This window comes from Sapajus apella, unplaced genomic scaffold (genome assembly GCF_009761245.1).
Source record: "Sapajus apella isolate SASKATOON/1434 unplaced genomic scaffold, GSC_monkey_1.0 scaffold27, whole genome shotgun sequence".
Taxonomy (NCBI): Eukaryota; Metazoa; Chordata; class Mammalia; order Primates; family Cebidae; genus Sapajus; species Sapajus apella.
In genome coordinates this window covers 25,053,091-25,071,175 of record NW_022436967.1, presented here as the reverse complement: position 1 = coordinate 25,071,175, position 18,085 = coordinate 25,053,091, and the positions used below count along the sequence as shown (strand labels likewise).

The following is an 18,085-nucleotide window of genomic DNA, read 5'->3' as shown; positions in this document are numbered from 1 at the left end:
AAACTCCTGTTTACTTTCATACTGCACATATTATTAATTAGCCCATTTATTGTACAAAGATTATTTAATTACATCTTTTTTTGTGCCAGGTACTATATTAAGTGTAGAGGTTACCAATAGGAATAGGATGTGACCATTTCCCATGAAAAGCCTTGTTGGGAAGATAAACAGGAAATACACAAATTTAATAAATTGGTGAAAAGATCCAAATTTTATGACTGCTGAGAGGATAAAGTGACTAAGCCAGCTTGTGTGTCGCAGACATACCTGAAATTGAATACCAAATGTCATTTATACAAATCATTTTATAATGATGAAAAACAGAATACCAGGGTGTTATTTAGAAAACTCTGTGAAACTTTTATTGTCTAATGCTCCCTCCTCTCTCTCCCCACATAATCCAGTATGCCAAATTTGGCTTATTTTTAATCAAAATTGTAAAAAATGTGGAGATCAGAAGTCATTGTAATTCTCTAATAATATTACCCAACTTTTATATGGATACCTTGAAATATAGACTTGGTTTCTAGCACAATGTTTAGCATGCAATAAATAATCAACAAATGTTTTGGTATGTGAATACTTGAATTCAGTTACTATTTATTGAATTGAAGCTATCCCTTTTTCTATTAATTTGAAAACTCTGTATCATGTTGTATCCGAGTATAATATTTTGTTCAAAAATGTTTCTTCACTTGTGCCTCATTAGAAGCAGGAGGATAAGACACACACTGGAATCTGCTGTGGGATTTCTTTAGTTCTAGTCTCCCTTCTTGCTTCCTTTCCTTTGAGGTCTTGCCACCTCTTTCTTCTTTAATTTGGATCTCACCCTTGGTGTCCGGAGGCATGGTCATTTCTGGCTGTCTCACTAGAGAATTCTCTTGCTTCATGATATACACTCCTTCTCCTGCTTGCCAACCTTGATAAATTCTGTTAGTGGGAGACAGTTCAGGTTTTTAATGCCCTCTTTGAAGATGAGTTCAATGAAATGTTAAATAAGTCAGTGATAAACATGCAGAAATAAGACCTAGTCTTTTGGATTATATCTTTAAAAACTTCTAGAAATTAGATTCTCATTACTTGTCATCTGATCTTAGAACCATAGAATTTTGTTACTGTAAAAAACTTAAGGGGAAAACCATTCTAAACCCTTTCCTCCATTTGTACTTAGCATTTACTTTTAAAAAATTAATTAATTAATTAATTAATATTAATTAATTTTGAGGCAAGGTCTTGCCCTGTCACCCAGGCTGGAGTGCAGCCTCAGCCTCCCAAGTACCTGAGATTACAGGTGCACACCACTGAGTCTGGCTATTTTTTTGTTTTGTTTTGTTTTGTAGGGACATGACTCTCTATGTTGCCAAGGCTGGTCTCAAACTCCTAGGCTCAAGCAATCCTCCTGCTTCAGCCTCCCAAGATGCTGGGGTTATAAGCGTGAGCCACTGCACCTGCCTAGAATTCACTTTTAAATGCTAAATTTGGCATGGATTTGACACCATAACATTATAGAATTCACTTTAATCGTTTTTCTTTTCTAATTTTGATGTATTTGGACATTAAATCTAGAAACCTAAAAGAAATAATTTTTAGAGATGGAGATATTTTCTATTAGAAAAAAGAGCTAATGAGAAGTTGAGGTCTAAAGAAAGTGAAATAGGATTATAATGCAGAGACCATTGATTTTTGTGTTGTGGAGGCCAGGGAGGGGTGAAGAGGAGGAGGTTTAAAAGTGCATTGTCTGAGCCAGAATCACCAGGTGGTTCATAACTCATAATGTTCAGTTCAGGATTATATGAATTAATGCAATCAAGCACTTAGAGCCTGACACAGAAGAATAAACTCTGATACGTTTTAGCTATTATTTAAATGATTTGCTGCTCACTTTTAAATTTAATTTTTACATCCCTTTAAACTATGACTGTTATAATAAGTAGTTCAACTAATTTTTCTTCTTTGAGCCTTATATAAATATTTTGTTTTTATACATGTTAGGCTAACTACTGAGGAAGTAATTTACCTATATAATCTTATAAAAATTAAAGATGAGAGATCGTATGAAAATGGCATTTACATGAGGAGAGTTCAGGCTGGGTGTGGTGGCTCATGCCTGTAATCCCAACTACTCAGGAGACTGAGGCAGGAGATTCACTGGAACCTGGGAGGTGGAGGTTGCAGTGAGCCGAGATTGGACCACTACAGTCCAACCTGGGCCACAAGAGCAATACTCTATCGCAAAAAATAAAATAAATAAATAAATTTGGAGAGTTGAAATGTTCAATAGTAGAAAAGCAGCTCTTTGAATTTTTGTCAAGGATGACTACTAATAAACCAAGCTCATTTGACCTATCTACTTTCTAATTCAAAATGCTTTTAAAAAATAAATTACTTTTGCATAAATTAATACATTTGCTAGCCTAGGTAAACATATGTTGATCTCAAAAATGCTCAATTCAACTCATCACATTTAGCCAAATGTTAGTGATGGAACATTGGCAGGGGTTTGGAAGGGGAGAGCAGGAGTACACACATGTATTACTGTTTGCATCTCACTAGGAAATAATACCTGACATTTGTTTATTACTTAAGAAATTACAAACAGAATTAACCTACACTATTTTATACTCTCAAATAACTATCTGAGGTAGGCAGAGTAGGACATTTCCCTTTTTTATTATTGAAGAAATCTTAAATCCTATTGTTAGGACTGGAGAGATAGCATGGGAGCTCAGACTTTCTGTTGCCCAATGCCCATGTTCTCCACTCTGCCACTCTCCCTCGCAGAGCCCCAAATGTGGACATAATTTAGCCAATATTCTCAAAATGAAGAATTCTGCTTTATCCCATTATCAGTCCTCTTATTTGCATCACAACACCCATCTAAAATGAAAATTATATTCAGAAAACTCAAATAAGCCTACCAACAAAACCATTTCTTTTTTTTTTAACTTAGTGCTGGGATACATGTGCTGACCGTGCAGATTTGTTACATAGGTATACATGGGCCATGGTGGTTTGCTGCACCTATCAACCCATCATCTAGGTACAACGAAACCATTTCTGAATGTCCATTATACCCCCTTAAGTGATCTTTGTGAGTGCTAATGTTTTATTTATTTGATCTAAAAGGACACCTGGCTTCCCCAGGAGGACTGCCTGTCTCAGGTCTTGACTAAACTTCTTTAGCTTTTTTGTAATTCTGAGCATGCCTGCATGTACAAACATACACAGACATGTGTGTGCATAAAAAAATTCACCAAAAACCCCTCAAAATCAATCTTGTTACCCACAGTGACAAGACTATATTCATTTCTATTTTTCTTTATTCTACTTCATGATTTGAAACATACTGATTAGCAGTCCATTAGATTGAATTTATGACCAGTTTATACTTCATGACCTACAGTCAGAAATACTAGTTTAGCATTTATTTTAAATAAAAAAGTATAGTTTGGAAATCAGATAGATCTAAGTTTAAATTGTTTGCTCTTCCTATTATAAGTTGTAGTGATCTTTGAGGCAAATCACTTGACTTCTGAGAATTTTAGTGTCATCATCTGTAAAATATAATAAAATATACAGTAATATAATATACATAAAATGTAAAATGTAATAGTGATTCCTATGTCATTACATTTCTTATTCTTTTATTCATCAAATATTTGTTTCTCAGCATTCATAACCTCTTCATTTTTCTTAATCTTAAAGTTTAAAGACCATTTTTTACAGTTTTTTCTTCTCCCAGGCTAATTTGCTACCATATTCAGTGTCATTCTCTATATTTTAGGAATTGTATGATTAAAAACCAAAACAAAACAGAACAAAAAAAACCCTTGCAGACAGGGAGAAAAGATCAGTGGCCAAAAAGGGAGCTGCCATCCAGGGGTGCTGGACGGGAACCCACTATGGAAGACATGGACATCCCGATGTGGACTATATAATGCGACATCTTCAAAGCATTCTATTCCAAGTCTTTTCACTATGAAATGATCAATGACCTGAACTGCCAACTTTCAAATCTCATTGTAAACATTTTAAAATTAATGAAGGCTTAGTAAATACTGCATTAAAAAATTATTTGGGAATTCAAAAGAAACCCTTGAAGACCTGAGAGTAACTAACTAATAAAACAGATATCCTCTTGGATCACCTATGGTTGGATTTACTTTGTTAAGTCAGAAACCTGTGGAGACCAGCCAAAGACACAGTCAGTTCAGTTAATCTGAGTCTGACAAAGATGGCACATTGTTTGCTTTGCTTTTCCTGATCTTCATAAAAACTAAATAAATCCTTAACCCCACCACAGTGAATAAATATGCTTAGTTTAGAGAAGCCGCCATGGAAGAGGTGGGAAAAGTGCAGATAAAAGATACATGGGTGTAAGAAGTGAGAATGGAGAGAGAACATGTAATTTAATCATTTTCATTTTTAATTTGAATTTTTCTTCATTGTATAGATAATTCTTTGTGCCAATGTCATTTATACTAATGGCGGAGTAAAACTGTGGTAATATTTTACAACTATTTGTGTAACACATATGGCACGTATTTCATCTTGGGAAGAGTTCTTGGCTTAGGGGAGCCTGTGACATGGAAGTGCATTCAGTGCAGTGGTGAGAACTGCGAGGCCAAGTTTCACTTTCCTTCGCAATTACTGCCTTTTGATGTGCCCATTTTCTCTCTTTCTTCTGACTTCTTTCAAAAACTTTCAAAAACTCATATATTTTAATTGCCTTCTCCCAAATATTTACATTTTCATACAATTAAAGATGTTATATGAGTTAGTTGTAGTCTTCTGATATGCAAAAGACTTAGACTGTGAGACCCTTAATTCAACATATAACATATGCAAAGCAGGAAAGCCAGATATCTGAAAATAAAATTATTGACACTATGTGCTACTGTGTTCAGTTGTTTAATAATAAGCATTTGGGGGCCAATATGTATGGGGATAAAAATTACATAATGTGTCCTTTACTTCTTTCTTAGAACCTAGCCCTGAGAGCTGAGCACTTAGTGGGTACCTAGCAAATGCTGTGGATTAACTAATGTTTGTATTAATTATGAATTTATAATAAGTTGAAAACAGTTTAATGGATGATGATGCAAACATTTAACCTTCATGTAAGTTTAGCCATATCTTCTTGAATCTGTTCTTCACCTTTTCCAAATGGACTCCTTTGTGGTTTTCCTGTATATGTAAGAAACGCTCAAATGGTTTCATGAAAATTTTTATTGGCTATCTGTTCTACCTGGAGTTTCATCCACTTGCTTTATATGATCATAGACAAGGAGTCACTGGGGAAAATATTTCATAAAATCATCAAAAGAAATAGTGAATAGAGGTTATTATAAATCTGATTATGAACAAAATGTTAAGGTATTGCTTTATAAAATTTGATAGAAGTGCTAAGCAAAAATGATAACTTTGTTCTTTAGGATTGATTAATATGCACGTGGTTGTTTCAGAGTAGCATTATCATCTTATTTTTTAAATCTGTCTGGTATTTTTAGTCATTTTAATGATATTATATAGAAATAACATTATTCTGAAGTTATGGTATCAAAAATGCCACGTCCTGAACTTACAGTCTGCAAAGCCCAATATCTTTCTCACAATAAGAGTTCAATAAGTATTTGCTGATTGTTTCAAAAGACTAAGTTTGTATTATTCTATCAACATTAACTTACATAAAGTCAATATCAATGAGTTTTCAATAGCAGCTTGCTTAAGTTGTTTCCCATTTAGTATGTGGTATATATAAAATTGAGAGATATTTAAATCATTGCTAGAAATGAGTCCATAACCTGGCATAGTGAAACTGATAGATATGTAGACCATCGCTGGAAGTGTATCTGTACCTTCATACAGCTTCACCCAATTATGTTAAAATTATTACCTCATAAATTAATGTTTCAATAGAAGCCTAGTAGATAGCACATCCCTGAACTATAAATCTGATCATATTACATATCATTGTCATGTCTTTTGCCTCTAAATTTGGAGGCCCTATCAAGAATATTAAGATTGTCTTGGTTCTCTGACTCTAGAATCATAAGATCATTTTACTGACTGATTTCAATTCAGTGGTCAGGAATTAAAAATTAAATATTATTACTATTAAATGTCACAATGTAAGAAGAAGGACAGTTTCTATAAACTTCATATTTAGTACAACTTTTTCTTTTTTACATTTAGAGTATGATCACAATCATTCTTAGATAAGTACTCTTCTATAACAATCTATGTAATATAAATAATTTCCATATTCTGTTCCAATATCCAAAAACATTTATGATTAGCTTCTAAGATTCTTCATGAAATAACATTTTATAGCATTACTTGGGTCTATATGATATGTATAAAACAGTGTATTTCAATTTGCATGTGAAAAATGTTAAATTATTCAGTATCAATATTAGAATACCATCTCTATAAGACAAGTGGGCTGTGGAAGCTAATAACTGGCACCATGTACCAGCTGTTAAACTGTCACTTTATTTCCATTGCTCTGTTTAAGCTTTATTACTGTGTCAGTTGAAGACTTTAATCTTTGTTTTGAAGATGAAGAAACTAATATTCTACTATTTTTCAGGTTTAATTAAGATTTTCCTCTTAAAAATTTGTTCTTGATTTTTAAAATTATATTAATTTTTTTCTAAGTTTTTTCCAAATTGTTGGTCAGTATTTTGAGTAATAGAGTTGTTAGTTAGAATTAGTTATAATATTAATCAAAGTATAACTGTTGTCTATAAATCCCCGGAGGTGGAGAGTACTTCTTCCTAAGTGTGAATAGCACTTAGCATAGTGCTGCTTTGAGATACAAAAGAACCGAAAAAATCTAAAGCTGTGCATGTTCCAGAAAGTGGACATAATTTTATTTTGTGTCGGTACAGTAAATGATATGAAATTGTCCTCTTTAAGTCATTTGAAAAATGTAGAAATTTCTTAGTTTAAAAAAAACTTTGTTGAAATTTCTTAGTTTAAAAAAAAACTAAGAGATTTCTTAGTTTAAAAAAGGAGATTTTTTAGTGTAGCGATTTCTTAGTTTAAAAAAAAAAACTTTGTTGAAAAAACTTTGTTAAAATTTCTTAGTTTAAGAAAAAACTTTGTTGAAAACTTTGTTGCCAAATCCATGTTTCTATTGAATACTTATTGCCTCTCTGAATCCAAATACTGAAATTAGTCTCTCTTAAATTAATGGATTCAAGGTTCTAATGCAAAAAGGAAAACAAAAAAAAAGAAGAGATCAGAGTCTGTCTATTCTCTGGGTTATATGCTTGAGTCGGATCAGGACACTGTTTCCCTCATTACTTCACTTATTAAGGGCTTGTTTGTCTCTTCTCTCAGAATGGACTCAACGCTCTCCATCTGGCTGCCAAGGAAGGCCACGTGGGGCTGGTGCAGGAACTGCTGGGAAGAGGGTCCTCTGTGGATTCTGCCACTAAGGTAATATTCATGCTGGTAGAATTTATTTTCCTTAGAAAAGAGAAAATTATTTAAAACATTTCATTTATATTTATTCATTTTTCTAGACAAGGTCTCTTTCTGTTGCCCAGGCAGTAGGACAGTGGCACAATCACGGCTCACTGCAACCCCCACCTCCTGAGCTCAGGTGACCGTCCCACCTCAGCTGCCTGAGTAGCTGAGACTATAGGCATGCGCCACCATGCCCAACTAATTTTAAAATTTTTTTTAGTGTAGACAAGGTCTTGCTATTTTGCCTTCCTGGGCTCTAGCAATCCTCTTGCCACAGCCTCCCAAAGTGTTGGGATTATAGGCGTGAAATACCACACCTCGCCTACTTAAAGCTTCTTTTTCCTCTTGTAGATTTCAGAGGTTGGTTAGAGCACCAAGATTCTTGACGTGCAGAATTAAGATAGAAATCTTCTCCATTAAACTTTGCAGAATTTGTATTGTTTCTTTTAAGTATTTATGGGACATGAGTCTGAAACATCTGTAAACCTGGTTTCTAATGTTTTGTATTTCCCCCTTTGATTCACGAAGAGGAACAGATTAACACAATACTTTATAGACAATAGCAACTGTTTTCCTAAGGTTAATTTATTTTTAAAAAATACACTGATGTGGGAAACTTCTCTATGGAATGAACAAGTAATTTTTAATGTTTTCATTAAGTTTGGTATTAGAATATGCAGAATCCTTTATACTCTAATAGAAAAGAGATTTGGGGTCATGGATTGAATTACTAGGGTAATGTTAGATTTTATCACCACAATATGTTTGGTAAGGAAATTGGACTCATTTTTAAAGAAATATACAGGACACTTGGTAAACCAGAAATTGTTCCTTGTTGATGTTGCTTTCGCTGAAACATTTTTGAATTTGTTGAGGATTCATTTCATAAACAACAGGCATTTTAAAAAATATCATCAATGGCAACAATCTTTGTCTTTGGAAGGTAAAATTTTATTTGGAAAAATACAATTTTTCCAAAAAATCAGAGCCAAGCCTGCTGACCAAGCCTAGAGTGTGATAACGTGGGTGTGGAAGATGCAGAGAGAGAAGTCAGACACTCTCGTCTCTAGATGGGACATTAGTCTAATCTGGAGTGAACAAACAAACAAAAAAGGACAAGAATAAATTAGAAACATGACCAGTTAACCTGGATTTCTAACACCTCATGCATAACTCCCAAAGTGTACATTGGTTCAGCTTATAGCATAGTAAACAGCAATTCTAGCAGAAATTAAAAAGCAAAAACTAACAACTGTCTGGCAATTCCACAGAAGTAAACATGTGAATTCTCTATATGAAATAAATTTCTTACTCTGAACATAAAAAGAGAGTAAGTATTTTTATTAACATTTCTTTCTGGCACATCAAATAAGTTTTAAACAAATATTTAAAGAATATGTGTTTGAAGCCCAGTGCACTGGTTCACGTGTGTAATCCCAGCTACTTTGGAGCCTGTAGCTCGAGCAGCACTCAAGTAAGCCTAGGAGTTTGAGACTGCCACTGTGCAACCTCACCAACATCTGTTATTTTTTATCTTTTTGGTAATAGCCATAGCCATTCTGACTGGTGTGAGAGGGTATATAGTTGCACATGTTAATATAGTGTCTTCATTAAGCCAATTATTTTTGTTTGCTTAAGTGTTTATTACTATTTTTGTTTTTCCTTTCTTCTAAACTCTACTGATATTTTAAAAATTAGGTTTACTTTTATTCATAGATTAGCATTGTAGAATTTCCCAGAAAAAAAAAATCTCATTTAAACAGAAGGAAACTGAGGCCATCCAATATTAAGTGAGTGGCTAATGCTCCCACAGTGAGCTGGAGACAGAAAGAGCAGAAAGAGAACTAGAGTCCAAACGTTATGGCTTGGAATTGACTGGTTTCTGTTTTTCTTTGTGGTTTTTTTTTTTTTTTTCTTTTTGTTATTTATTTTAATTACATAACAGGCAGTTTTAATCTCTTGGCCTCAATTTTATTTTCACAAAAGGTTTAAATTATTTTTCATTGGTGCTGGTGTTGTAGATGATAAATTTCGATGTAGCAAATGGTAGAAAATTATTGGTAATGTTTTGATTTATGTGAAATTTATTTATTTTTATTCGCAACATATTCCCCAGTGCCCTAGTAGGCGCAAACACAACTGTAAGCAGTTCATTTCTCTACCACTGAAAACTCCTAGATTTCTTTGCAAGGTGAAAGAAACCCAATGATTCAGTAAACTTTTTTTTAAGTTAATATTTCTTTGCAGTGGGGTTCTTTAGTTGTTGATTAAATTCCATGAATCTCGTGAGATATTGACACACACAGATGCACACAAACACACCCTGCAAATTTTTGATTCATTGAAAACTCAGTCATTCTGCGTTAATACTATAACAATATTGTGAAAATAGAAAAGGAAGACACTATATGAGGTGGCCAATTGTGTGTGTGTTTTTTTTATGGTAAAAAATAATCCCTTCATAAGTGGTCTACTATCTTGATAAAATAACAAATTTTAATCAGTTAAAATGATTAGCAAAGTTGAAAATACCTGCACATTTTGATTTCTACAAAATACAGAAACATTAAACATTTCTATTTTGTTTCTCCAAAACAGAAGGGAAATACTGCTCTTCACATTGCATCTTTGGCTGGACAAGCAGAAGTTGTCAAAGTTCTTGTTAAGGAAGGAGCCAATATTAATGCACAGTCTCAGGTATTACATTCAGATTTTCCCTAATGTACATATATTTAAATTGTAACAGTGTTGTGAAGTTGATTCAGGTAGCTGTTCTGCTGATAAATTTATTATAAATGCTTTGTTGTTTATTTTAGCCAAATTATTTTATTAACTTCTATGATGAAATTTATTTTTTCAACATATAATCTCCCTTTTCATGTAACTTAACACGTGACAAATGTAAGTCTATCATTGTCTCTATTTTTCAAAAGAATATAAAGTTATTTTTTTCAGAATGACAGTGACATCTGTGAAATATGAATTATTCATGCAAGTTTCACATTACTCTATAAAAGTATTCTCTCTCCGTAAATTTAAAATACTCTCGAAAGATTTGCATTTTAGTGGGAAATCTGCTATAAGGTGGGAATCACACTACTTTGGTCACTTTACACCCCTAATGTTAGCTTTACTAATAATAAATAGGAAATGTGTGGTTTTAAAATGAAATTAAGAAAAAAATTAAATAATAATTATTTAATTAAAATTTTACTATAATCTTGATCCCCCCCCACTTTTTTTCTGGTGGAAAAGGGGAGAAAATGTTGTTTTGCCCAAAACTTTGCTCTTGATATCTATCATATAGTGTATGCATGTAGGGATTGAAAAATATATCTTTATAATAAAATTCATTCTCTCTATTTTTAGGCTTTTCTCTTTTGCCTCTCTAATAACACAGACTACACCATGGAGGATATTAACAAAATAAGCCAGTTCTGCTCCATCTGTCTTTTGGGATAACCTCACCAGCTTGCCTTTATAGGCCATTGTGTAGGAATACATATTAACTACATAGTTCATTAATTCATTACCTAGGCATGGCTCTAGTTCCATAGATGGCACAAGTTCTAGATCTAGAAAAAAAAAAAAAAAAAGGCAATGGTTAAATCAGCCCTATTTTCTTTGATTTTAATTTTGGGAAAAATCTGTTGAAATTATGATGGGTAAGACATATTTTTATATTTGTAATATCATGCTATTTTAATTGGTCATATTTTTTCCCGTACAACTCAGATGTTTAGTTGGATACACATCAATGTTTTAACATGTATTGAGAATATGCCTTAGTCTAAAACCCTTATTAGATGAAATTTTTATAATTTGGTACCATGTGTAAAGGACATCTGTATATTCTATAAAGTATAATAGCATTTTAAGCTTGGAGGGAAAGGTCCCTGCAGAAGCTACTGCTCCACCATAAGTGATTAAAAACTTTTCTTCTCTTTTTTAAACTTATTTTATTTTGATGCGAGGGGTACATGTGCATGTTTGCTACATGGATATATTATGTAATGGTGAGCTTTGGGCTTCTAGTGAACCCATCACCCAAACAGTGAACATTGTGCCCAATAGGTAATTTTTCAGTCTTCAGTCCTCTCCTGCCTCCCCACTTTTAGAGTCCCTAGTGTCTATTATTTCCATCTTTATGTCCATGTGAATTCATTGTTTAGCTCTTGCTTCTAAATGAGAACATGCTACATTTGATTTTCTGTTTCAGAGTTATTTCACGTAGAATAATGGCCCCCAGCTCCATCCATGTTGCTGCAAAGGATGTAATTTCATTCTCTTTTATAGCTGCCTAGTATTCCATGGTGTATATATACCACATTTTCTTTATCCAGTCAACCATTGATGAATGCTTAGGTTGATTCCTTGACTTTGCTATTGTGAATAATGCTGCAATAAACATAAGAGTGCAGGTGTCTTTTAGATATACCAATTTCTTTTCCTTTGGGTAGATACCCAGTAGTGGGATTGCTAGGTATAATGGTAGTTCTATTTTTAGTTTTTTGAGCTATCCAAATACTGGAAAGCCTTTCCTTATATCAAGAGAACATCCTTTTGCTTTAGATGGAGGTTCTGCATTATAACCACCTGCATGGCTTGTTAAAACCTAGGTTTCTAAGCTCCACCCCAGGGTTTTTGATTTGGTTCTGGAGTGGAACCTGAGAGTTTTCGTTTTTTACAAGTTCCCAGATGATGCTAATGCTACTAGTCCGGGGACCACATTTGTGAACTACTGCTTTAGCAAATGTGAGGGAAAACTGGGTGTAAGATATTGCAGTAAGATTCACAAAGTATAGATTCAACTACATGACTGAATCAATAATGCACTTAGTAAAGCATGAAAATGAAAGCCTGGTTAAATTCAGTTGTTCATTGGAGAGTCTCCTGACTTTGACAGGAAATTCACCTATACATTGGTGCTGTTAAAATCTATGAAAATAACATATTTTACTTTTCTCAAAATGACTAGTTGAACATAGGGATGTTACAGAAGTTGACTAGTGGTAAATGCTGCAAGGTAAATGCTTGTTAAAGCTATGATACCAGTTATTACACAGTAGTTATTAGAAATATATATGCTTCGGAGGCTTTTCAAGGAGAGCAAGCTAAAACTGTTTAATTAAAATTTGCTTTCAGAGTCAATGAGGCTTTTCTTTATAAGGTATAATCATGCCAAATTATAACAGATCTTAAAAGGTTTGTATCATTATTAAGACATTAAAATAATCCTAGTTGTAATTTATACTATTAGCTCAATTTAAGATTTATATTCCAGGGAATTCTGACAAATAGCTTCAAACTCATGTTCATATTATGAGAAAGTTTTAGAGTAAGAAAAATTAATGATCAAATTTTAGAATATTTTTCTAAAAGTTTTTCTAAGTCATTTGATAAGGACTATGACATTATTTCCTGTACTGAATGTATGTACCCATTATTAATAGTAGACAAAAATTATCACTTAGAATATTTTTAATATGATGATTAAAATTAAAATACATGAATTTATACAAGAGGGTTGATTATTTTGTCCCTGTATGTGAGCCAATCCAAAAATTGATGGTTTCAGGGCCATTGAGAGCTGATGTGACTTCCCCCGCAGATATTATTCCTCTCAGTACTGTCTTATGGAAGATACAGGTTTCTTTATGTGACAATATTGGGTGTCAAGTGGATGGATGGGAGATATGCTCATGGCAGTTAAACAGTTTCTTCCTTTTGGGAACCAGAAAAACAACATAGGGATCCTGAATGTACAACATAATGTCTGAATTTTGTATTCAAGTGATACCTTCTTCCACATCTTTGTAAGGACATAATTTAAAGCATTGAGATGCAGAATAGTCTGAAATTATAGGAACATTGACAGCTGCATAGTACTATGCCTTTGGCAAACTTCCGAGTTATTTGGAAACAGACTGCTAAAATTATTTTTGAATTAAGAAGATAACACATTTTTTGAAAAAACTTTCAAGGAATATATTCAGTAAAATTTTTGGAATTGTAGGTTATGGAGAAATACACACTTATGGATTTTTCTGCATTTTACATATAAACTGTGAGATCCATGTGAGCCTTACCTCTACATGACACGGTGCCAGTTTTGATAAGAGAGTGTCCTTAGTTCATTAAGAGTTCCAGAACACCAGTAGGATCAACTTCAGTACTTTAAATGGTATTGTGTAATTGATTTAGTAACAGTGAACAAGTGTTTATTTTTGTTTCTTTGTTCAACAGTGGTATCAGTGTGGTCTCTGCTGAACCAGTTCTTGGCGTGATTTTAAGTATTGCCCTGACCATGTAGCTCTCTTAGCTCTGTGGCTTGGTTCTTTGGTATCCTGGATTCAGTGGCCTGGAGGTCTCATCCATGGGGCCGGAATAATCAAGCTAGAGGTCAAATACTAGAGTTGAGGAATGTTATTTGCTTTGAAGATGATTTTTTGCTTTCTGAAAACACAGTCACTTTCAGAAAATCTTTACTAGGCGTCTTATCCTCTAAATAATCCTATGTAAGTGATGTTCGGGTGACGTCTATCTAAGCTGTATGGGACATTTGTTTGGTCACTTTTATAACCTGCAAGTCTGTTAACTAGAGACACAACTTTTAAAAAATTGTTCAAATTCTATATTGTTATCAAAGAAACTCTACTTAGAAAAAAATTTTTAAATATTCTCAGAATTTAATGAGTTTCTTTAAATAATTTAGCACTCTTTGTTGACTTTTTACCTATTATAATTTGCCTGTCTCTGATTGCAAAAACAAAACAAAACAAAAAATCCGTCTATATGCAGATAATTTTTTTCTCACACTTCTTTATAGTTTCAGGATTTTGCATAATACCTTGCACATATATGATTGGAGGATGAATATATGCATGTATACTCTTCCTGCGTAAGTCTTAGCTTTGTTGTGTATTTCAACCATTTCTAACAGTAGACATTAATATTAATACAAGTAACAACATTAGCTGCCAGGCATTGTCTCTAGTGTGTTTTATACATTATTTCTTCTGATCTTCCTTTAATTTGTCATTATTGAGGACAAATTGAGACTCACATGGCTCATTTAATTGCCCATAGACTTCGTCCCCAGGCAACATTGCTTCTCATAGTTCCCATAACAATTTTACCTTCTCTGCAGAACCCAGAGGATAATTTTTAAAGTTCCTTTTTCTTCTCACTCAAATCCTGTTCCAGTCCAAATAAGCTGATTTTCTTAAAGTAGAATCCACATAAAAGGTTTAAGATGGAATTTCTCATTTAATATTTTTTATGAATTATAAGTTCCCTGCAAAATGTTCAAAAAATTGATCCTGCTGTTACCACCAAGGAAATCTGGATTTAGAATTTCCCCCTTATTATTTTCTTTACAAAAAAATTGATTTTTTGTTCTCATATAATTTTTTCTTTAGATACTTAAATATATTCTTTAAATATAAAATCATTAAAATCAAAAGGAGCACTCTAATAAAGCAAATTGTCTTAAAATATCCATTTTTTATTATTACAAAACAAATGGGTTTATATAATGTATATTTTTACATGATAAAAAAGCTACACTGGATCCTAGAATAGACACCATCACCAAACATGAGAAGCTAAACAAAATTTTGGAAAATAGGTATGGTACATTTCCCCATCTTTTAGGAAAACATGATTTTCTTTTAGAAGAAGGGAAGGGCTAGAAGTTCTCATGAGGGTCCTGAAGAAGTTTGTGTCTGGGGATGTCAGTCTGCATTGGAAGAAATTCCAGGTGTCACCAAACTATAGCCCAGTAATAATATCTTGCATTCAGACCCTTGATTTTAAATTGTATTTTTATTTATTTAATCTCATTCTACATTTATAATTATGTGATTTGACAATCAGTATTCTCATTTTGGACATGGAAAAATTTGAGGCACAGGTAGGGAAACCAAGGTCTTATAACAATTAGTGATGGAGCCACATACCTGTGATCATTGGTATGGACACCTTCCTTCCAAATAATCCTAGGCATACTTCACTCTTTCCCATTAAATTGTTTTACACCAACTACTTGCACTAGGGAAGTCCAAAACCCTGCTTGTCTAGGCATTCAGCTGCTGTTATAACTAAGAGCCTTCTGCAAAGCTAGGGAAGTAGTGAGTAAAGAGATTCAGATGTACTGAGATGTTGTAATCATAATGTGGGCTTCATTCAACTATCCACCTCTTAGGCTGTTCTTTAATCAAGCAAAATTTTTAACATGTCCAAGACTTAAATATAATTTCTGAAATGTTTGGTGATGTCTTTTTCAATTAGTTTTTCTTACCCATCTCTACATTCTTCTACTTGTTCTTAGAATTTCTTGTTTCTGTCCTCTCATAAGGACTCTAGAAATAGATTTTTTTTTCTTTTCACCTTATTTTGATGTCAAGTGAATTCAAATAAGATGGTCTCACTTGGCATTTTTGATATCATATCTTACCGAAAATTGATTTCTACTTTTACTGTTGGTTTTTTTTTGCCTGTTTTGTTATTAATACTTTTTGTTCTTTCAGTCCTGAAAATTTTGTTTCAAAAGAAGGCTTTCATACTTATAACTCAAGCATGATTAGGTGATTGTTTTATTAGCTTTTGGATTTTTGCAGACCACAACTATTAACACCAGTTGCAAGATTATATCACCATTGTTTATACCCCCCGGTTTATGGGGGTGCATGTGCCCACTGTATGCAATGATAAATGACTTTTCAAGTGTGGCTTCCAATAGTTTTTTCTCTATTGGCCCTAACCCATTGTCACAGATAATGGAATTGAACTGTGAAGAGGAAGGAAACCCACACAGTTGGCCAGCATGCCCATTACCTTGAATTGCTTCCATATGGTCATAGAGCCATCTTTGGCTCTGAATGGAAAATCTCATAATGGGACATTCTGTTATGTGTCATATGTATGGAGAAACACACACACACACACACACACACACACACACACTCACGCATACACACACACATTCATACATTCTAAAAGACAATAATATTTTCATTTATAATAAAGTAATTTTTCAACTTTTGGAATAAAATTAATGCAATTATATTTTGCTTTTATTCTCATTTATCTGGGGACAGATGGTATAGAAAGACTGAATCCTGGTTGTCATTTTGTTCTGAAATTTGAATGAATAATGGAAGACATCATCACATCTAAAATCTTTGGTAGATGTCTCATTTATTTATCACTACACAGGCCTATCCAAGTCCAATGTGATTGCATTTTAAAGGAACTAAATTTGTAGTCAGTTAAGACTTGTAGGGAGAAAAGTACATGGTCTTCAAGTTCTGTTAATAGAATTAGACTTCAAATTTTACATAAGAGTTACTTCTTTTTCTCGCCCTCTGAGTAGAAATGAAGGATAAGCTACTCTGTCAGTAAATGGTTAAAATAGTACTGTAGCATTCTGCCTCTTACCTCAAATCTTACAACATTAATGTGTATTTTCCACAACAACTAAGATGCTAGGTGAAACCATCAGGAACCAAAATGACAGTCCTTTGAGGCAAGGATTACAAAGCAAAAAAAAAAAAAAAAAAAAAAAAAAGTAAAAAAATGACACTAATTAAAACCTCCCAATAGAAGCTGATTGGGAGTAATAATTCATGGACTCACTCACTCAGCAGGTATTTGAACATCCAATGTGTGCCCTCAAACATTTGCAGGGGTACAATGATGAGGTGGGCAGGGGGCATGGGGAAGAAGACCTAGAAAGTGATAACTGAACTGCTTTCATAAAAGAAAGTGTTAATGCACACATCAGGGGTCAGGGGATGACATGTGCTATGGGAAAATAAAATCATACATCCAAGAACCTAAAAGAAATGGGCCATCTGGAAACTGAAGCATCCAGGGGAAACACAGTGTATGAAACGAAGCCCAAAGAAGAAAGATCCTGCAAGACTTATGAGCCATATTAAGGTTTTCATTCAAAGGCATGTATCCTAAGCCCAATATGAGGCTGGCTTGGGGGTGGAACAAGCTCAGAATTCTGTTTTTGATTCTGAAAACATCACCCTGGTGTATCTTGGAGAACAAGTTGAAGGGAGTCAGGGGCAATGCAAAGAAAATAATTTGGAGACTATTGCCATGATCTACTCCATATAAGAGGTGATGTTAGCTTGGAATGGAGTAGTGGTGGTCTGGGTGATGGAGGAAAGGGGACTGTTATAAGACTGATTAAGGACCAATTTCAGAGCACTTGATGACGATGGCCTATGGGAGGAGAGGAGAGGGATAGTGTCAAGAGATCTCTCCCTTGCCTAACAGTATAGATAGTAATGTAACACTAATATGTAACACTAATATAACAGTGGATAAAGACAAAGATTTGCCTGTTTATTTTATTTTTTTGAGATGGAATCTCACTCTGTCACCCCAGCTGGAGTGCAGTGACATGGTAATAGCTCACTGCAGCCTTAAACTCCCAGGCTCAAGCAATGCTCCCACCTCAGCTTTCTGAGAAGCTAGGACTACAGGCACACACCAGCACGCTGAACTGATTTTTAATTTTTTTGTACAGACAGGGTCTTGATATCTTGCCCAGACTGGTCTTGAACTCCTGGGTTCAAGCAATCCTGGGTTT

The 18,085-nt window shown here is 33.8% G+C and overlaps 1 protein-coding gene across 50 annotated transcripts in view; it reads left to right on the top strand.

Annotated features, from left to right (window-relative positions):
- The window catches only part of ANK2 (ankyrin 2), a 675,434-nt gene that overhangs the window by 487,377 nt on the left and 169,972 nt on the right, over nt 1–18,085 (top strand). For all 50 annotated transcript variants that reach the window (XM_032292510.1, XM_032292509.1, XM_032292511.1 and 47 more), the window contains 2 exons: nt 7,348–7,446; nt 10,075–10,173. In XM_032292510.1, the coding sequence (XP_032148401.1) occupies nt 7,348–7,446; nt 10,075–10,173 (198 nt within the window). The remainder of the gene's footprint in view (nt 1–7,347; nt 7,447–10,074; nt 10,174–18,085) is intronic.